Here is a 22,476-nt window from a genome sequence, read left to right as displayed (position 1 = left end):
AGTTAAAAAATAATCTCAATTCATGGACTAGAATTGTATGAGTACCATAAGCTGAAAAATGTAAATAACAAGAGATTTGAAGTTCTGCTAATATTCTTTATTCATTCATTTTACCCTCTACCTTAAGGAGTCTTCAAGGGCCAGCTGCTGAGAAGCATCCCAGCAGCATGATGCTGCTATCACCATGCTCCACAGTGGAGATGGTGTGTTTGTGTTGATGTGCAGTGTTAGGTGTCTGCCAAACATAGCATCTAGTCTGATGGCCAGAAAGTATCATTTTGGTCACATCAGAGCAAGGGAACTTTCTTCTACTTTGCCCACGTGCCTTTTGGAGAGTTTTTTTTTCATCAGTGGCTTTCTCTTAGTCACTCTCCCATAAAACTTTGACTGGTGAAGAACCAGGGCAACAGTTGTTGTATGCCCATCTCATCTGCTGAAGCTTTAAACTCCTTCAGAGTCGTCATAGGTGTCTTGGTGCCCTCTCTCACTAGTCTCTTTCTCATACAGTCACTCAGTTTGTGAGGACGGCCTGATCTATACAGATTTACATTTGTAAATTCAGTGCATTGGAAATGTTTTTCTATTCATCGCCTGAGTTATTCTTTTCAATAACCATTTCTTATGGAGTGTTATTTTGTCTTGATGGTGTAATGGTAGCCAGGAATACCAGTTAACCAGTGACTGCACCTTCCAGACACAGGTTTTTTATACTACATTTATTAGCACCAATTGGCTGGACCTTTGATGAATTAGATCAGTCACTTTAAAGGGGGTGAATAGTTAATCAGTCACTTATTTTACATTATATATTTTTGTTTGAATTACATTACTTTGTGGAAGTTTTTACTCAAAAAAAGCCAAATTACACTGACCATGATTGATTTTTAAAATCAATAAGAGAGAAGACCATCCAAGTGGGAAAACTTTTCACAGGCACTGTAAATCTGACTAACCAGAGTCTCCTGCTTTATAAAAGCTTGTCCTCTTGTGTTTCAGATCTACATGCTGTTGAAAATCTATAAGACCAATTCAATTACACAGAGCATGTGAAACGGGCGCTGCAGTTTATTCTGAGTCAGTCACACATACCGAACACTGTCCCGCTGCCATAAATTCTCACCAGAGCACTAAATGTGCATTAATCCGCCACAGAAAATAGTCCCCATTTAAGTGCTAATAAATCCTGCTTGAGTAGGGTCTGCAAAGCATCATTGTGTGAAAAGATTTGAGAAACAGCCAAAAAAGCATACTGTTGGTTTTCTTCTTTACCACACTGAGAATATCCAGTCAAAAATTTTAGGTGAAAGCAATGTCTTGGTCTGTTTTTGCACTGTTTTACGACCTGTCATATGAAGGAAACTAACCAGGACGATTTATCATCTCTGCCTAGGATGACTCCAGTAGGGGGCTGTCAAATTCTGTTAAAAACACTCAGGCCACTGCAGGTTCAGTGCTTCAGATCTTTGTCTTTATGGACAGAAAGATGCAAGTTGTACCAATTCTTTTTATCTTGTCCAGTTGTGGTCTTTTGAGAGAGCACAGCACTGCCTTTTCTGCAGCCTCACATCGGGCCCTCTGTACTCCGAGCCTGTGAGTCTGTCCTGCGGCGTCATCCCGTCTTCCCATACATCATAACACAAAGATCCTGCAGAAATGGATTTGATCATTGATAGAACTATAAGCCGTCACGGTGGCCTGATGAATGCGTCTCCTGGCTGAGTGTACGGGCATGTAAAGTGTTGTGATGATGACCCCGCCTGATGTCTAAGTGAGGGGGAAGATAAAACTGCACATAAATCAGCTCAACAGCACATTCCCACAAATCATCCCAGGAATCCAAGGGGTTGTCCTGATCCTGAAGCGGAATTCTGGGAACACTGCCAGACCCTAAAGAGAGAAAAGGCCTGTTAAATCCCACTTCTTGTTCTTGCTTCTTTATCTTTGTTTCTTCATCATTGATTCAACTCGTTTAAGCCAGTTCTGCATCCTCTACGTATCAGATCTAAAACATGGATGCAAATAAATCAAAAATTAGTTTTATAAAGGAGGCTCAGAGTGCATTAAATCAAGCAGAAAGCAGCGTCTGTTTTCAAGTAAGTGGACAGCACCGAGGAGGGGAGGGAGAGGAGAAAATGGAAAGATGAAAAGGCCGCCGGGGTGGCAAGGGATGCACATTAAAAACATTAAGAGGAGAGAATTACAGTGGCGGAGAACAAGGTCTTGCAGGGGAGCGCTCGGGGAAAGAACAAAGGCAGGGCTGGAGGAAAAAGGGAAGCCCTCTCCTGCGGATAAGACTCCTGGATAAGTGTTGGAGACAGGGTCGTAAATCCCCAAACCCCATAGTCTGCTGGCTGGGGCCGGAGGGTCAGGGAGGGAGAGCACAAAGAGACGAGGAAGAGGGGTGGGAGGAAAATGATAATGCAGAAAGATAGACTGAAACCATAGCCATAAAAAACATCTAAGGTTGATAGTGAATCACTTAAACCAGATGTGATTTGGATACTTTTCTGCTCGGATTCAGAGGCGGGATGTGACATGGGAACATCTTAACCTGGCGAATGATGACAATGTCAGGGTCACGACGCATGGATCAAATTAAAGTTCCCTGCAGGTTGTCATTATGGCCCCGTGTCTCGCACCAGGCATTCCTCACATTCTGTCTGCTCATACAGATCCTCTTAGGTCTTTGTGCCGCCAAATACACGAACGACATGCTCACAAACAGGAATGGTGAGTGACGTCGGCACCATTCCTCGCTCTCAGATACTTGGAAGGGCTGGATCATCCAGTCGTTGCTAAACAACAGTTTCAAAATGATTTACATAAAGGAAGCTAAGGGCTCTGTTGTCTCAAGGCTAACTACAACAGGATATGAGCCCTTAAAGCACATTTTACCTCCAATCTACATTGTATTCAGTTCATGATCACATTTCTTGTTTGAGAAATAACTGTAGAAAAAGTGACATCACCATGGTGGACTGACCTAACTCAGCAGAGGTCCAGCCAATTGGTGCACAATTGGTGAAATGATTGTAGTATAAGGACACCTGTATCTGGAAGGTCCAGTCACAGGATAATCAGTATTCCTGGCTACCATTACACCATGAAGACAAAAGAATAATTCAAGCAACTCAGAGAAAAGGTTATTGAAAAGTAAAAGTCAGGAGATGGATACAAAACAATTTCTAAGGCACTGAACATCCCCCAGAGTTCATATGGCACATGTGTAAATCTTCCTAGATCAGGCAGTCCTCAGAAACTGAGTAAACGTGCAGGAACGAGAAAGACAGGTCAACAAGACACCTATGAGTTACAAGCTTTCAGCAGCTGAGATGGAAGAGACTGCATTCATCAGCTGTTGCCCTGGATCTTCACCAGTCAAAGCTTTAACGGAGAGTGGCAAAGAGAGAACAGCTGTTGAAGAAAACTCAGATTAAATCTGGACTAGAGTTCACCAAAAGGCATGTGGGAGACTCCAGGGCAAAGTGGAAGAAAGTCCTTTGGTCTGATGACACCAAAATGGTGCTTTTTTTTTTTACCATTAGACAAGATGCTATGTTTGGCAGACATCAAATACTGCACATCATCCCCGCTGTTAAGCACGGTGGTGGCAGCATCATGCTGTGGGGGATGCTTCTCAGCAGCTGGCCCATGTCAAGGTAGAATGTGGCAAAATGTAGGAAAATCCTGAAGAACAGGAACCGCTCAGTGAACCTCCTCTGAACAATCAGGATGTTGTGTCTGTGGATAAAAAAAAAAGCCTTTATGGCTGTTTGTGAGGAAGAGGTGAAACCTGCAGATGATATCACTTGCCTCCACCAGGAACCCAAACTTACAGTGAAGACCAAGAACAAAGGCCTGTGGTGAAAAACATCACAGGGTCAAGGAAAGGTGGGAGAAGGAGGATAGGAAAAGAGAACAACGGTGATTAAGAAATACGACAGCACTTGCCCTAGGCAGATGTTACAGACCTGACGTGTATCTGAGTAAAAACTACAATTTAGATGGTCCCGTTTTTCCTGGGCTAAAGGAGATAATAAAGGAAGTAATGAAGCTCCTTTCCTTATCAGTTAGAGAAGTCAAACAACCTTTATCATGGCCAGCACTAGAATACTTCTAGGTCATTTCACTCAGTTACAAACCTTCCCAAGCATAAAGGACTATTCCCCAAGTCTCCTGTAGAAGAAAAACAACATGATAAATGAGCTTGAAAACCTCAGAATGTCCCAGTTGTGATGGCCAGATTCTAACTAATCAAAGTAAAGGTGGAGAGGAAAATCTGCTGAGACATGGAGCTTACCGAATTCACATCAGGAATGAAGTGTTTTGTTTTTTTTAAAGCAGAAACCACTGACCCCTCAAGAGCCAGAAGGGCCAGGACTAAAGATGAGATGGTAGAGCACATCCTCACACTGCTCCCAAGGAGGCTGAAAAGTACGAGAGGAACTGTTTCTTTGTGAAAATGCCTAAAAGATCAAAAACAAGACCAAAAAACTGGGCTGCAAAATAGGGCTGAAGGACTTACAAAAATGATCTAATTGTGATTTTTTTTCCCCTAATATTGCAATTGTGATTTAATATGCGATTTATGACTTACATTCAGTCAGGAACACTCGTCATGCATTCAAACATTTCATTGCAAAATGGATCTACAGTTTTACTTGGCAGAGAAGGCTCTGCTCTAAAGATGCTCCCTGGGTTAGTCAAGCAGCTTTGACTCTCCAGGAGTACATGGCTAGAAACCCCCATATGGATAGATTCATGACAATGTGTTTTGAAAAAAAACAATGATTTCAGAAGCAACTAATCCATAGTAGCATGAATCTGAATATGAGGGTGCAACAAGCTTTAGGGTATAAAGGAGGAGGCTGGGGAGGAGGAGGTGAAGCTTTGCCAGCAGCTGCAGCGTGGTGCATCAGTATTGATGCGAGCAGAGATTAGTGAGAAGCATGTCATATTTACAAGGACAGCTGTGTTGAGAGACAGAGCTGTGATTGGCTGTGGCAGCTGGAAGGCAATAATTGGTATCAGCTGGCTATCAGCTGATCGCGGCTGAGTGTATGACTACTGTGAACTAACACTAAGCTTCATCAATATTTGACAGAACAAAGTAGGGCAGAACAAATCAAAAATATCTAAGTGCTTTTATTTTTTCTCATATTGCAAATTTGATATCAAATGCTTTATTGAAGGAGATTATCATTTTTATGTCACTTGTTTTGATTACTTTGACTAATTCTGTGAGTTAGTTGCAATAAATTGAGGTGCACAGTTGCGATAAATTGCTCGGCCCTGCTGCAAACTGCATCAGAAATCAAAGCCAGGCTGAAAAACACTCATTCAGGGGCTGAATGAAGCTCTGCAAAACATCTAGCTGCAGAGTAAGGTCCCGATGACAGACGCTTAGTCTGCAGCATCGTAGTAGCACAGACCATGAGTCTGAGCTTTGCAGCAATCATAAAGAGTGGAGATGAGACTCTGCAGTGTGAGCATCCTGTCAAAAGGGAGAGAAAGAGAAAGAGAAGGCAGACAGAGAGCTCTCCCAGCTGGAGCTGCGTATGCAGCAGCCGGAGAGGAGGCCGACTGTGTAGAGAACAGGGATGAAGGGTTCATGTCTATGATCTGTGAATGAGCCACGGCATCAAAATGCAAGTGTTTTTAATGCAAAACACTTGGATTCAGTCAACTGATATAATGTTTGCTTTGATTGCTTTCACTGTTGTTGGTTGCATTTATGTCTAGATAAAATGCCAGGCTTTTTTATCCTGTAGGTAAATGTCCAGGGCATTGTGGAGCATGTCAAACTTGACCTGTGACACAACTCCATCAACAAAATGAGAAAAAAAATATAAAAGTAATACTTTTAACACACACTCAAACCATGGTTCCTTCCACTTGTGGCCCAGTGATTATAAAGAACTGAAAAATAAGATGAGAAATTAAATGTGGCACCCTCTGGTGGTCAAATAGCAGAAAGCCTTTTCCTTTTACAACCCTTGTTCCAAAAAAGTTGGGGCACTATGTAAAATGTACATAAAAATGGAATGCAATTTACAAATCTCATAAACCCATATTTATTCACAATAGAACATAAACAACAAATCAGATGTCAAAACTGAGAAATTTTATCATTTCATGAAAAATATTAGCTCATTTTGAATTTGATGGCAGCAACATATTTCAAAAAAGTAGGGACGGTGCAACATAAGGCTGGAAAAGTGGTACTCATGAAAAAAACAGTAGAAGAAAACAACACAAGAAGCATTTTAGAGAGGCTGAGTCTCTCATTAGTAAAAATAGGCAGAGGTTCACCAATCTGTCTAAAGATTTTGGAACAATGTTAGGAAAATATTCTTCAATGTGGAGCGTGAGAATCAGGAGAAATCTCTGTAAGTAAGGGTCAAGGCTGAAGGTCAACATAGGATGATCCACTGCATTAAAAACAGGCATGATTCTGTACTGGAAATCTCTGAAATACTTCCAGAAATCACTGTCTGTCAACACAGTTCACTGTGCAATCCACACATGCAAGATAAAGCTGTATCATGCAAAGAGAAAGCACTAAAATGATCAATTAACACACCACCGTCTCATTTGAAATGGACTGAGAAAAATGGAGAACTGTTGAATCAAAATATGAAATATTTTTTAGAGACCATGGACACAGTCTCCTGCAGACTAAAGAGGAGAGGGACCATCCAGGTTGTTATCAGCTCAAAAGCCTGCATCTCTGATGGTGTGTGGTTGTATTAGTGCCTATGGCATGGGAAGCTTATACACATCTGGAAAGACACTGTCAATGCTGAAAAGACTAGAGGTTTTAGAGCAACATATGCTTCCATCCAGACAACATCTCTTTCAAGGCCTTAACAATTTTAAACCACACACTGCATCCATCACAACAACATGGCAGATCCAAACAGCTGTTCAGATACGCTGAGGTGGAAGAGTACACAGCTGCTAAACAAAGTCTTTCTGGATGAAAAATGAAACACTTTAAAAATGCTCCATATAGCGTACAATTCAGCCAACGTTGTTTTTCAGACCATTTTTTACCTAAAACTCTCTAAATTACACAGAGCAGCTGTACCCGTCTAGGCTGTATCACCTAGCTTCTTCTCTGAGCGCCTCCTGTTTGAAGGGGCAACGCTCACTGTAACTGCTGGAGGCTAATGCCCCTACTACTGCCAAGTATCTTGTATAACACAACTTCAAAGTTAGCGAAATATTTTTTTAAGAATGAATAAAATCACAAGCTTTGTCCTGTTGTTGGTATTACATTTTATGAATGCACTGAAAAACTACACTTCCCATGAAGCACAAGTTGGTCATGTACCCAAGTTTTATCAGTGGCGCTCTTACATAAATTTGTCTTTATATTACCTATGATTACTAATGATAGATTGTTAATGGCGGAGCTCCTCTGTGATTAAAATTGATGCCAAGGTCGATCGTCTTCTCTGCTAAGAAAAGCTGTAGGTGTGGTTCTTTGCCCCTGGTTTAAAAAAGAAATGTGGTACGGTTCTGACTGAACTGCCGCTTTCTGACAGCGACATTCGAGCTAAGAGCTACAGTCGCAGCAGCCATTGGGCACACCAGCAAACCCCACCCAAAATGATCACAAAACCATGCTGAAGCAGACCGGGAGGAAGGCGAAAACATCTTTTCTGTCATGAAAAGCTTTAGAGTTATTCTTATTCCTTATTTCATGCTGAAACATGCTCAAGTTCTGATAAAATTACTATAGCTTTATCCGAGCTATTCCCCACATTAGAGGCAGCCATTGGAAACAGCCTTGAATACAACTAAACCCATCCCATAGCTACCGCCTCGTTCTCCTTAATTAATGCTGATTGTTCTGAACAGCTTTCTGTTTGGCACAAACATTGTGGATGAATTTTGAAGATGAATTTGCCTGATGACAGAGATGGAGTCTGGCAAATCCATCTGCTTTGCTAGGTTAGGGGAGAGAGGTAGCTCTGTCTACTCCCCTAACCAAAAGCTACCCACAGCGCTATAGAAGGCATGGTGCAGCGGAGGCCCACTATGCTCCATGAACCACTGCTAGATGTTGCTACCCCTCTGCTGACGGCTCTGAAGGTATAGTCACTCACTCACTCATTCAGTCAGGCTGCAGTCACATACACCATGTTCCAAATTATTATGCAAATTGGATTTTAGTGTCATAAAAATTCAATTTTTTTGTTTTTCAATGAAACCCATGGATGATATTGTGTCTTAGGGCTCTTTGGCTCACTGACATCAATCTCAGATACCTGTGATAATTAGTTTGCCAGGTGAGCCCAATTAAAGGCTACTTACAAAGGACATTCCACATTATCTATTAAGCATTATTAAGTCATGCATAAACCTACTATTCAGCCACCCCTAACCAGTGCTCACAAGCAGAAACGGTTGCAGTGGGCCCAGAAATACATGAAGACTCGTTTTCAAACAGTCTTGTTTACTGATGAGTGCCGTGCAACCCTGGATGGTCCAGATGGAGGAGTAGTGGATGGTTGGTAGATGGCCACCACGTCCCAACAAGGCTGCAATGTCAGCAAGGAGGTGGCAGAGTCATGTTTTTGGTTGGGATCATGAGGAGAGAGCTGGTAGACCCCTTCAGGATCCCTGAAGGTGTGAAAATGACCTCGGCAAAGTATATAGAGTTTCTGACTGATGACTTTCTTCAATGGTACAAAAAGAAGAGCAGTGCCTTCCATAGAAAAACTATCTTCATGCATGACAATGCACCGTCTCATGCTGCAAAGAATCCCTCTGTGTCATTGGCTGCTATGGGCATAAAAGGATAGAAACTCATGGTGTGGCCCCCATCCTCCCCTGACCTCAACCCTTTTGAGAACCTTTGGGGCATCCTCAAGCTAAAGATCTATGAGGGTGGGAGGCAGTTCACATCCAAACAGCAGCTCTGGGTCTGTTAAGATGCAACTTAATTGAAATAATTTTTGATTTCAGTAAATATGAACTCCTAATGCTGCAAATTCAACAAATGACCATTTTCAGGTCTCCACAACCTATAAAAGGTTCTGAAACACTGTTGTGCAACAGTATAATTTAGAACAGTACACGTTGATTTTTTTATTTTTGGAAAAAAAAACAGTTATCATTGGGAGGTTTGTTCGATATAATTTGAGTTATGCTCTAACAGTTGATGATTTGAAAATTATGCTGTCATTTGCATCGACTATGTAGGAAAATCAGAGAAAAATATTGTTTGAATAATAATTTGGAATGTGGTGCACAGACCCAAGTGTAGGGCTGACCCCAGCAGTCAGCCAAAAGTAAGGTTTTAGTCCTTATTTTAACCATATTTTAATAGGGGAAAACAGGAAGGTGACAACTCTAGAAAAAGAAACAAGAAAAACTAACTGAAAAGTAAACATGTATTGTTTAAAAGTGGAAATCTTTCCTATTAGCTCCAAAGTAGCTTGATATTAAGCACTGTGTTTTATATGTTATATATGTTTTCTCTGTTTTTGAACAAAAAAAAGGGTGGTAAAAATAATTCAATTCAGCAAATAATCTGTGGCTTAGAGACGAATAAGAGCCAAATAACAAGTGTCTTTGTATTCCAGGTCTTCAAGAACAGCATGCGTTTTTTTTTTGTTTTTTTTTTTAACGCCTCAGTTCATAAAAGCATCTTCTTCCTTATGCAAGAAATTCTCCTCCTAATTGACTTTGCTAGCCTGGATGTAATTAGTTTCCTTTACAGTAAAGAGAAAAAAACACCCTCACACCTCTATATCTCAGCATGATTCAGGTCACTCTTTCTTTGGTGTCCTTTTGTCTGACTAAAATATGCCAACAGCTTCATTCAGCTGCCTCATTAGGACATACATGCCATTTCTTATATATTCTTCCTAGCTGCTGATAATTGACACAGAAATTCACTCAGTTGAAGCGAGGCTGTGGATGAAGATGTGTGACGTACGTTTTCAGGGGTCTTTAAGAACTGGAGACAGAGTGGTCCACTGGAAATAAAGGTATGAGTCCTGCTTCTGTTGTCACAGGAGGAGTTTCAGGGTTTTAAGATGTCTATCGCAGTGTTTCTGTCAGCACTGTTGATACTGGGCGGGCTGGAAGGGGTGACTGCATCTGACCTGCAGTTTTATGGGAAATCAGTCCCCAGGGATAAAACTTTGCTGGGCAGTGAAGATGGGAGACACACTGTGAGGAGACAAACGCAGCAACAGGTAAATAAGACCGTTAACACTGGTTTAAATCAACCAAGGATTATTATTAATGATCATTTATGAGTTACAGGTAGCTGCTGAGGGAACAAAAGGAGTGATCTGATGACTTTGGGCTGTTAGAAGTAGGGCTGTTAACATTAACGCGTTAACGCATGTGATTAATCTTGAAATCTTAACGTGTAAAAAAAAAAATAATAATAACGCAGTTTTATCATATGACTAAGTCTGACCACAACTTGCTCCCGTAGTCCTCCAGCGCGGATGTTTATGTGCCAGGGGATGAAGAGGTGAGAGGGTTAGACACAGCCAGCAGTGATGAGTGAGGAGACAGACCCAGGTCTGCTTAATGGCAATTTTCTTTTTAAAAAGCTGGTGAATGTTAGTTAACCCTTTAAAGCCTGAAAACACAAATTATGGCCAGAAAATACTATTTTTTTGGAACTGAAATGTTTATTTCACTTTCTAATGAAATCCAAAAAAATCTAAATTTCCATAAAATTTAACAAATACATATATAATTTAATCTCATTTGATACATTAGGTGTTTTTGGTAACTGATAATCCACTTAAGGGCATTTTTATCATTTATCAGATTGTATTCATAAGTTTTTATAGTCATCTAATATCATATTATATAGTATATAGTACATAGTATTATATACATATCAAGTATGTATCAAATATGATACAACAGGCTTTAAGGGGTTAAGAAAACCAAAATTGTGGGTACATGCTGCAGTGATGAACTGTCTTTACACCGAAGAACAACGAGTCTTAAGTTCCACCTCTGGGCAAAGCACATCTTTGCTAATGTTAGCAAAGACGCTAACAACAACACGAGATCAAGCCACGATCATACCACTCTCTTCCGCTGCTTCAGGACAGTTTTCTTCTTTAGCTGCTCAGATAAATGTTGAAAAGTGCTCCAAAACTTGTAGCAAGTCCTGTTTGTTAACAATATTCATCCAGTGTAGAAATCGGTGGTTGAATTAGCAAAATTGAAGTTAATTAGCAAACTTCATGAGCTGAAGATGGAAAATATGATGTGTTCAAGTAACCTCAGTAAATTAGACAACTGTATTCAATATGATATGATGTCTTTAAACGTCAAATAAAAATTGGAAAATTTAGTTTTTGATGAGAAACGTCAATAAATACAGTTGTGAATATGTGTTTACATTTGAGGGATATACAATAGATGTGGCATAGCTTTTTAACTCAAGCACTACTCAGCTAAGACCACTTGTAGTTTAAATATTTACCCTTACAGAAATTATTGGTAGTTGTATCGATAAGGACTCAGATCAGCACTTTCAATGTGCTGTACATAGAATTAAAAGAATGAAAATAAAACACCTGACAATAACAACCTTTAAAAATCTAAAAATAAATAAATAAATAAATAAATAAATAAACTTTAAAAAAATGCTGTGAATAATCATGATTAATCACTGCGTAGTGATGTGATTAACTTGATTTATTCTTTTAATTGAGTAACAGCACTAATCAAAAATAAATTTACATTTGTTTGCAAGAGGGTCCCTGGTTCGATTCCTAGTCAGGACCTTTCTGTGCGGAGTTTGCATGTTCTCCCTCTGCATGCGTGGGTTCTCTCCTGGTTCTCCTGCTTCCTCCCACCACCAAAAAGCATCATTAGGTTAACTGGGGACCCAAATTGGCCGTTGGTGTGAATGTGAGTGTGCCTGGTTGTCCGTCTCTGTATGTCAGCCCTGTGATTGACTGGCGACCAAGCCAGAGTGTACCCAGCCTCTTGCCCAATGACAGCTGGGATAGGCTCAAAACTGCCTCAAAGGTCTTTTTTGCTGTCAAACAATCTATTTCCTGTACTTTTATGTATTTATACAGCTTAATGAACACCCTTTTAACTAAATAAATAATTATATATGTACACATGTACAGGTCTGTCAACCACCTCAATGACTGTTGAGTGGTCATCAGAGAAACTTTGTGACTGTTGAGTGGTCATCAGAGAAACTTTGTGACTGTTGAGTGGTCATCAGAGAAACTTTGTGACTGTTGAGTGGTCATCAGAGTTACTGATCATGAAAGTATTACGCTGAAAACCAAGTATTCTTTTACTGAATGGTTTGACTCAACATGTGTCCACAGACCAAGAGCATACCCCGCAGAAGTTTGGATCTTGAGAGCTTCAAATTCGATCCGACCCCAACCAGTAAAATCAGTCTCCCCATCATGATCAGGCTGTATCCGCCCACTGTCCAGCCCCTCACCAAGTATATCAAAATGCCCCCGCGCTTTGGGAGGCAGAGCAACAACGATGACGACACGACCCCAAACTCCACCCCCAACATGCCGCAGAGGTTTGGAAGAGCCTGGGAATTGATTCAAATGTGTCCTGGGTGCCCCCGTGTCCGAGGGGCAGTGAACGCAGCGCTACCTCAGCGGTTTGGGAGGAACATTTTGTCCTGGAGACTCCTCAGGACTCTGGTCAGTGATCACACCCTAAAAAAGGACGTGCACTGGTAGGATCTTATTGTCCTTTATATTCTTACTAATATGTATTTATACAATCTGTCATTTATTAATACAAAGTATGTGTCCTCTCCTGCAGGACTGAAGATTTTGACCTCACAGAGAACTCAGAGGAGATGGAGACAGAACACATCAAAGGATGACAGACAATCAGACAATCAAGCAAAACTTAAATATTAAAGAAAGTGTTTTTCCTATAAGGAAGATATTGAAAGACAAAATGTTGAATGTTAAGATGTAAATTATGAATCCTTCCCACTAAAAATATATCACTGTGAAAGATCCATCTATAAAACATTAAAAACAAAAGTTTTAAGTGAGGGGTTTGTGTTTTGTGTTTCTTTTCTATTTCTTGATATGGGGTTGGTCCCCTTTTTGCAGTCTCCACTCATCTTGGAGACCTTTCCACAAGATTTTGGAGTGTTTCTGTGGGAATTTGTGCCCATTTATTCTGTAGAGCATTTATGGGGTCAGGTACTGATGGTGGACCAGAGGGCCTGGCCCACAATCTCTGCTCCAGTTCATCCCTAAGGGGTTTGATTGGGTTGAGGTCAGGGCTCTGACAAGTTCTTCCACACCAAACTCATGAAACCATGTTTTTGCACTGGGGCACAGTCATGTTGGAATAGAGAAGGGCCTTCCCCAAACTGGTGCCATAAAGTTGGAAGCATAGCATTGTCCAAAATGCTTTGATATGCTGAAGCATTAAGGTTGGCCTTCACTGGAGATAAGGGGTCTAGCCCAAACCCTGAAAAACAGCCCCATACCATTATCTCTCCTCCACCAAACACCAAACCATGTAAATACACTGAAGAAGCTACAAGGTCATTAAATTCCTTCTGTTGAAAAAATACAACAAAAAAATGAATGCAACTTTACACTTACACATGCGTTTTTTCAAATTGGATCAGACTCACCTGAACTCGTGTGTTGCACAAAAGAGGCCTCAGATGTATAAGTGAAGTTGTCATGGATTGACCACTAGAGGGAGACAAAATGCAAATTAAGTCATAACAAGGTCCCAAACAAAACTGTTGACCTGCCTCTTTAGTGCTGAAACAAGTGAATGACTTTTCAAATAGTCAATGGAAAGCAAACAGAGCATTCAGAAAGTACTCAGACCCCCTTCACTTTTATCAATTTTATTAAGATGCAGCCTGATGCTACAATCATTTAAATTCATTTTTCTCTCGTTAAACTCAGTACCCCATCATGACCAAGTGAAAACAGAATTTTAGAAATGTTTGCAAATTAGTTTAACATAAAAAACCCTGAAAATCAGACTGATATAAATATTCAGACCCTTTCGCTGGCATCGGACGAAACTTCATTTCCCAGTTTTCCATGATTTTATTTCATTTTTTTCGTAAATCACTGCTATTGCTCACTATTTAAATCTCTCAGGGGGATCTAAAAAATTGAAATAATAAAAAAAAACATGCTGACTATGAGCATTCAGTGTCAAATAACTGAAAAAGTAGCATTTTCAATTCCCTGAAAAGTGGTGGATTTTGGAGATATAAAGTTTTGGCTGGACACCAGGGCTTTGCAAAAACAGTTGGGAAAAGAAAAACACTTGAACCATCACTGCAGACCTCCACTGATCTGTGCTTTATGGCACAGATCTAGTGGCTAGATGGAAGCCTCTCCTCGGTGCAAAACACAGGCGTTTCTGCAAACTTCAAGCAGGCTTTCATGCGTTTTGCACTGAGGAGAGACTTCCGTCTAGCCGCTATGCCAAAAAGCCCAGATCAGTGGAGGTCTGCAGTGATGTTTGTTTTCTGGAACTTGTCCCATCTCCACACAGGATCTCTGGAGCTCAGTTCGAGTGACCATCAGAGTCTTGGTCACCTCTCTTACTGAGGCCCTTCTCTCCTAGTCGCTCAGTCCTGGTTGTGCCAAACTTCTTCCATGTGAGAATTATGGAGGCCACTGTGCTTGTCAGTGCAGCAGAACTTTTTAATATCTTTCCCCAGATCTGTGCTTTGCAACAATCCTGTCTCTGAGCTCTGCAGCCAGTTACTTTTACCTCATGGCTTGGTTTGCTCTGATATGCATTGTCAGCTGTGAGGCTTTCTATAGAGAGGTGTGTGCCTTTCCAAATCATGTCCAATCAATTTAATTTAGCACAAGTGGACTCCAGTCAAGGAGTAAAAACATCTCAGCAATGATCAAGTGAAATGCGAGGAACCTGAGCTCATCCTTTTTATAATTTTAATGATGGGGGTCTGAATACTTTCTGAATGTACTGTATATCTCAGAAGTGTAGTCATTCCAGTAGTGTGAAAAGACTACACACACTGTTTCCCATACATAGACTCTTCATGGGTGGGCTACCCAGGTATATTTACAGTATATTTGCCAGTCCTTTTATTTCTAATTCTTTTATAATCCGTTTGTGTGCACAAGAGAAATATCCACAAGAAGATCATTCCAACAAATGCACCAATGCTGCCAATATCGTCCCGGACGCCTGCACCCTAGGATGAGGACAGAGAAACGCCATAACACCTTTATCAGTATCTGACAACCTTACACGGACTCTATACTGAGAGAAATCTGCTAGATTATGGAAAATTACAGGGTGGGGAATTCAATAGGCCTCCCTATGCCAACAAAATCTGGGAAAACCAGACCCCATTAATCCATAAATCCATCTGTAAATGTAACGGTGTACCTGATATGATTCAGGCTTCATCACCCAGCTCACTGTGAGTACACAGTTTTCTCAAACAGCCTCTGAATTCCCTCTTCTCCCTCATTTTCTAACTGAAAACTTGTTCATCATTCAGTCTGTAACGTTTATGCTTCAGTGAGCTGAGAGGCGTAAAATAGTGAATAACTGTCAGCTTTATAGAGGACAAACAGCATGCAACGCCGTTAGAAATCTTGTCAGTCTGTTCAAGACAGAACAACACACGCTGACATCTGTGATGTCTTCAAAGCTTACATGAAGAGAGTCTGAATTTTAAATTAAAAAGGGACTTTTAGAGCATCTTCTGAAGTGCCCTAAGTGGGCCCTTCAGTATGCAAAAGTGCCCTCCAGGGCTACCAGTAGACAAAAAATATCATGTTAAGATAATGAGACAGCATCATGTTACATAATGATGTGTTAAAGGTTTCAAAGGTTAATCACCTTCATGTGTTCAAATGTAATTTTGAGATGAGGAAATGTAAATCAGTTCATCAGTTGATTCATTTAACTGACTTAATGTTCTGACACTTGAATCTGCATAATTCTTATCTGCCTTTAAAAAAAAACATATAATTCATTTGTAGTTGCAGTGTTCGATGGGAGGATTTTGTGCTGTTCCGCTGAACAATTTCGACTTAAAGACCGTGTAAAGTATAATCCAAAGTTGTCGTCTTAACACTCTAGAAATGCTGAAATGTGGTTGATGTAAACATGTGAACACACTAAGATCTACATGTGACTGAATTTTGGATTGAGACTGTTCGAAAGTTTTTCACCTCTTTCCTGGCTGGGTTTAATTTGGGCGGGGCCAATTTGTGGGCTCATGATGTCACGAGCCCACAGTGAGGAATGACCCCGCCCCTCTAACACTACAATATAAAATCACAGAGCAGTTAATCTCAGTACAGTCTGTTGTTAGCTGATTTCACTGCCTTTATCGAAAGGTAACAGTCAGTTAAATGCTCATAATCATCATAACAGAGATTTGAGCCAGAAAACTGACTTTGTCTCTTATTCTAAGGTCAACTAAAGGTCAAGAGACAGGATAATGGCGTAAGTGCTTTCCTAAATTCAGATTGTAGAATGTTTTTTATTTAAGAGGATCATTTTTCTCCTGAGTGGGCGTGGCTTCAGCTCATCCAACAGACACGCTCACACCATCCTGGAGCAGATTTTACTGCCTCATTTTTTTATGATTTTGAAGCTTGATTTTATAAACTTTGAGAATTTTTATTTGACTGAAATTTGACCTGGTGGTTCATAACACAGTGACCTGTCATACAACAAACCTAAATACAGATCTATGTTCACTTTACAGGGTGTGGAGCTATTATTGTTGCAAAAGTATTTACAAATGTATACAAAGATCTGTGCACAAATCTGCAAAAATGCGTAGGCAGATTTGAAAATACATGCACAGATCCACAAACGCATGCACAAATCCACAAATGTGTGCACATATCTGCAAATATGTGTTGAGATCTGTAAATGCGTGAGAAGATTTGCAAATTCGTACCAAGATCCACAAATGCATGCACTAATCTGTAAATATGTAGACCAATTTGCAATTGTAGATTTAGTTAATTTTTGTTCAGAAAACGCATTCTTTTTGACTCAAGTTGTCAAAATCCTCATAAGCCATCAGTTACAAGTGAAATCTGAGGGTTTTGTTTGGGTTTGCCCCGCGTCATGGGGGAATCCTTCCTAGAGTGATGTCACCAGACTGCCCACCTGCCTGTCCTTCAGTCTTCCACGGTTCTGCCTGGTTTTCTCTCCCGCAGCACTGCCAGTCCATTGTTTTATAGACTTGATAAGCAAAGTATTTCCTAGAATGATGACCTTTAATGAAGAGAATATCGAGTGTTAAATGGAAAAAAAAATAGACAAAAAGAGTTAAATAGCCTTGGTCTTTGGTTCAAATTTTCCCAAATATCCATTTCCAAAACCTTACTTAAATTCCTTGGAAATTCTAAAACATTTTTAAGGTATTTCATGAAAATTACCCCAAAATTTCTCTAAATATTACCTGAAAGGTTTTCAACAAAGTTTTATCAGAAAGCCCTAACATTACAATAAAATCTTCCTCCCAAAATCCATGGAAATTCTAAAACATTTTTAAGGTATTTCATGAAAATTACCCCAAAATTTCTCTAAATATTACCTGAAAGGTTTTCAACAAAATTTTATCAGAAAGCCCTAAAATCTTCCTCCCGAAATCCATGGAAATTCCTGAAAAATTTCAAATTCCCCCTAAAAAGTTTTAGCAAATTCCCACAAATTTAAACATGCAACCCACAATAACAGGAATTCCCTGAACCATCTAAAACAATTCCATGAAAGTTCTTGAAAATTCAAAAGGACCCCCCCCCCACCACCACCACACACACACACACACACCTCCAAAACAAATTCCCAAAACCTTACAGATAAATTTCCCAAATGTTTGTGACAATGCCAAAAAAACTTCAAAGCAAATTCCTCCCAAAAAATCTAATATAATTACAAAATATCACATTCCCCAAATTTGCTTGAAGATGCCTGAACATTTCTGACAAATTCTCCATGAACATCCAGACAAATTTTCCAAATTCCTTTTCTGATACCTCAAAATATTCACTGAAACTTCCAATGATGCTCTCCAATATATACAAAAATACACCCAAAAGATTACATGAAAATCCTTTGCAATTCTGAAGCAAATTTTCCAAAATATTTATCAAAATTTTACAGTAAATTCTTCCAACTGTTCAAGTAAATCAATTTAAACTTTAATGGGCATTCTGGATAATTAATATTATTTTTAATTCTAATAGAAATTATTACTATGTTGTAGGAAAGCCTTGATAAAATGCCCTCATATGTACATACAGGGACTTAGGAGGTTAAAATATTAGTAATATATAGAATTTGAATTTTGATGCAATTTTGAGATGTGAAGAGAACGTTCTTGGGTCAGTGGTTCATTTCAGATTTGGTATGTCTTGTAGTTTTTTGGCGTTGTTACCTGAAAAAAACAAATGCTTCTTGATACTATGCTCTATTGCAAAACTGTTGAAAAATACCTTTGAAAGAGCCACAATCTAAGAGGTGAAAAGTGGCAAAAACAGTTTGAAGGAGCAATATTAATAGGTTAAGGGTGGCAAAAATGGTCAAAAGGAAGCAAACAATGGGGAGAAATGGGTGAGAAGTGACAAAAAAATGAGTGGAAAGTGACTAAAATGGGCAAAAAGCAGTCAGAAGTGGCAAAAATGGGCAAAAAAAGAGGAAACAAGTGGTAAAAGGTAGTTTAAATGGGCAAAAAGTGGCAAAAAAAAGTGAAAAAGGGAAAAAATGGCAAACAAAAAGAGGCAAAAATTGGGAAAAAAGCAAACAAGTGGTATTTAATGGCAAAAGGTAGCTTAAATGGACAAAAAGTCGCAAAAAAAAAGGTTAAAATGGGCAAAAAAATGGTATGTAAGTGGCAAAAATTGGGAAAAAGTGGCAAAAAGACATTGCAAAAATGAGCAAAAAATTTTGGGAAAAAGGATATTTAATGATGAAAGATATTAAAATGGGCAAAAATGGAATAAAAGTGGGAAAATGGGGAAATAGAGGCAAAAAGAAGTTGTAAAATGGCCAAAAAGAAAAAAAAGAAAGAAAAAGGGGTATTTAATGGCATTATAACTGAATAAGAGGGAAAGGCAGATGTTTAAGGACATTTGCAAACCAAAATATCCAAAATATATTAATGTTAAAAATGTTTAAAGATTAGACATAAATGTTTGAAATGTTGTTGTTATTTATTATTTTTTTTTTTCAATTTCAATCCTTTTTGTGGGTCGGGGTCCACCGAATGAATAATTTCTTCTTAGGGGAGGCTCACTCTCACACACTTTGAAAACCCGGGCTGCTCTATTGCTATAACTACTTTTAGCTCAATGAGAAAAGGCCTCATGTTTGTCTTTGCCTGGGACTTCCACAGTGCTAAAAACGCCTCTCAACGGAGGAAACAAACAGACTGTTGATAATTTGGACTGGGGGAATCTATCATATCATCATATAAGTAATGTGACCTAATTTGGAGAATATAACAGGATATCAAGCTCCAGACTGATGTGGGATTATTAACCCTCGGTCCCTACCATGTCTGTTTTGAGGACATTCATCACTTTAATCATCGTTTTTTTTTTGTTTGTTTTTTTTGAGTTAATAGTCACATTTTTATAGATTGAGGCATCAAATTTAGCCAAAGTTATTATTTTTCTTCATATTAAAAAAAATGGAAAAATGAAAACCGTGTCACCCATAGAACGGCCATGACGCGAAATAGCTAGCCAGCCTTGTTTGTCCGAAATCGGACACATAGACTTCCATTCAAAACACGTTTTTTGACTGTGTGTCTAGGGCACCAAAACAACTTTTAGCACCCATTTTTTTTGCAGGCAGTCGATCACCAGGGATCTAAATTTCACCATTAAACAGTGATCCAGCGGATAGTGCAGCGCACCATTTTAACCCTTTCAGCAGCGCAGACATGGTTTTCCTTCCATGCGCTCAGAGTGTTTGGAGCGCTATTTCACCTGCTAAACATAACCAGAATTAAATGAACCGATTCATGCCACTAGATATGGATGTCTGAGAGTGGGCTAGATGTGTAAGGAAAAGTTTGTGGGCTCCTACGTGTGTGATCGGGTGCGAATCTGCGTGTATGTTTACAAGCGGACATGCCGTAGGTGAAGTGTTTACATTAGGCTATGTTACCTGTGGATTCTGCAGCCTGGGGCTAAGAAAGAGGGACATTTGGACAATTTCAACTTTGCCCTCACTTCATAGCAAGTGGATTTACAAGCATGAGGATGCACGGGTCCTTTTGATCAATAGGTAAGAATATATCATATCTCAAAGATGCAGTACATTTATATCTGCGCGTAATTATAATAATAATAATAATAATATCTTGAATTTATATAGCGCCTTTCAAGAAACCCAAGGACGCTTTACAGGAACACATAGACATGGACAAACTATGTGAGGGGTAGGATGAGTGTGAGGGATGGTTTAGTGAAGACTGTAGGCTGTGGTGAACAGGTGGTGTTTGAGACGTTTTTTGAAAATGTCCAGAGATGGAGCGCTATGGATGTCTGCAGGAAGAGTGTTCCAGAGGGTGGGAGCTGCAGCACTGAGGGCTCTGTTTCCATAGGTTCAGAGTTTGGTTTTGGGCATGGAAAGTAGGCCGGTGTCTGAAGATCGAAGGTTTCGGGATGGTGTGTATGGATGGAGGAGATCAGAAAGGTACTGGGGAGCCAGAGCATGGAGAGATTTGTATGTGAGGAGGAGGACTTTGTAGTTGATACGGGACTTGATAGGGAGCCAATGGAGGTGGATGAGGGTCGGAGTGATGTGTTGCCAGGGTCTAGTGCGGGTGAGAACTCTAGCTGCAGAGTTTTGGACTGTCCAGGGTTTTGCTGGGAACTCCAGACAGGACTCCATTACAGTAGTCCAGGCGGGAGGTTATGAAAGCATGAATGAGTGTTTCAGCCACAGAATCAGGGAGTGATGGTCGGAGTCTGGAGATGTTCTTGAGATGATAGAAGGCAGATTTGGTGACAGACTTTATGTGGGACTGGAAGGAGAGGGTGGAGTCCAGGATGATGCCCAGGTTTCGGACCTCGGAGGACAGACAGATGGAGGTCCCATCCACATCGAGCATGAGATCTCCAACCTTCTGCAGCAGCGCTTTGGGGGCCACAACCATGAGCTCTGTTTTATTGCTGTTGAGTTTGAGTTGGTTAGAGGTCATCCAGGCTTTGATGTCATGGAGGCAGTTTACCAGGAAGTGGGGAGGGAGCTGAGTGGATGGTTTGGTGCTGAGATAGAGTTGGGTGTCATCTGCATAAGAGTGGAAGCTGAGACCGTGTTTGTGAATAATCTGTCCAAGGGGAAGCATGTAGATGGTGAAAAGGAGAGGTCCAAGAACAGAGCCTTGAGGCACGCCCTGGTTAACTGGGGCGGGGGATGAGTGAGAGGTGCCGATGGTAACAAACTGTTTTCTTTGTGAGAGATATGAGTGAAACCAGGAGAGAGCAGTACCAGTGGCATATTTGTGGTCACATTTTGGTTAGAGGTGGAAATGCGCGTGTTCGTGGTTCATATCCTACATATATCCTCCGATTCTTTATGCCTGTACATTAAATAAATCTAATATGGACAAATGCATTCACTCGTATTAGATATGGTAGAGGAGGAAGCGCGAGAAAAGGAGGGTAAAACTGGTGTGTTTTACGCACGGATGGACTCATCTGTTTAGCATGGACGAATCCAAGTCATAGGCATAGTGTACAATAAGAAGCATAAAAAGGGTGTAACATTGAATTTTTATTATTATTATTTTTTTTCAGTCGTCAGGGTTGAAGTTGTTGAAGAGATCTGAAGCAGTGAAAGTTTTTTAAAAAGTCGAAAAATGAGTATTTTATTAACACCTTTCTGCATGTCCGTTTTCGGACAAACAGGGGTGGATGTAGCTAAAATATGGCATTCGGCACTACAAAAAAAATTTCAATGCATCAAAATCAATTTTACTACTCATCATTGGCATGGCCCAGACTCTATTTATTGAAAAAAAAAGATTTTTTTTCTAGATCATTTTATATGGGAATTATGGTGTTTTGTGTTTTTTGCCATAAAAAATAGCAGTGACATGGTGTACAATAACTGGCTTAAAAAGCGAGTAACATTGAATTTTTTTATTTTTATTTTTTTAGTGGTCAGGGTTGAAGTTGTTGAAGAGATTTGAAGCAGTGAAAGTAAAAAAAGATTTTGAAAAATGATTATTTTATTAGCACCTCTCTGCATGTCCGTTTTCAGGACAAACAAGGATAGATGTAGATAAAAATTACAAGGGACCAAGGGTTAAGAACTTACCTTTAACTGACTCTGAATATATTCTTAGAAGAGTGAAGAGAAGGAAGAAAGCGGCTTCACAATTACTTTTTTATCCATCAAACTCAAACTATCTTTGTTGTAAACCTGTTAGGCGTTCAGCGGGCTGCGAGGGAAACGTCCACACCTACGTAC

The 22,476-nt window shown here is 39.9% G+C and overlaps 1 protein-coding gene across 1 annotated transcript; it reads left to right on the top strand.

Annotated features, from left to right (window-relative positions):
* The first annotated feature begins 9,432 nt into the window (after positions 1-9,432).
* On the top strand, positions 9,433-12,871 carry npvf (neuropeptide VF precursor). Its single transcript, XM_041809487.1, has 3 exons — positions 9,433-10,214; positions 12,345-12,718; positions 12,808-12,871. Exons 1-3 carry the CDS (start codon positions 10,053-10,055, stop codon positions 12,869-12,871), a joined length of 600 nt encoding a protein of 199 aa, XP_041665421.1. The 5' UTR covers positions 9,433-10,052.
* Positions 12,872-22,476: the final 9,605 nt, after the last annotated feature.

Source organism: Cheilinus undulatus, linkage group 16 (assembly GCF_018320785.1).
Source record: "Cheilinus undulatus linkage group 16, ASM1832078v1, whole genome shotgun sequence".
NCBI lineage: Eukaryota > Metazoa > Chordata > Actinopteri > Labriformes > Labridae > Cheilinus > Cheilinus undulatus.
Note: the sequence above shows the minus strand (reverse complement) of the source record. Positions and strands in the feature narration are given on the sequence as shown.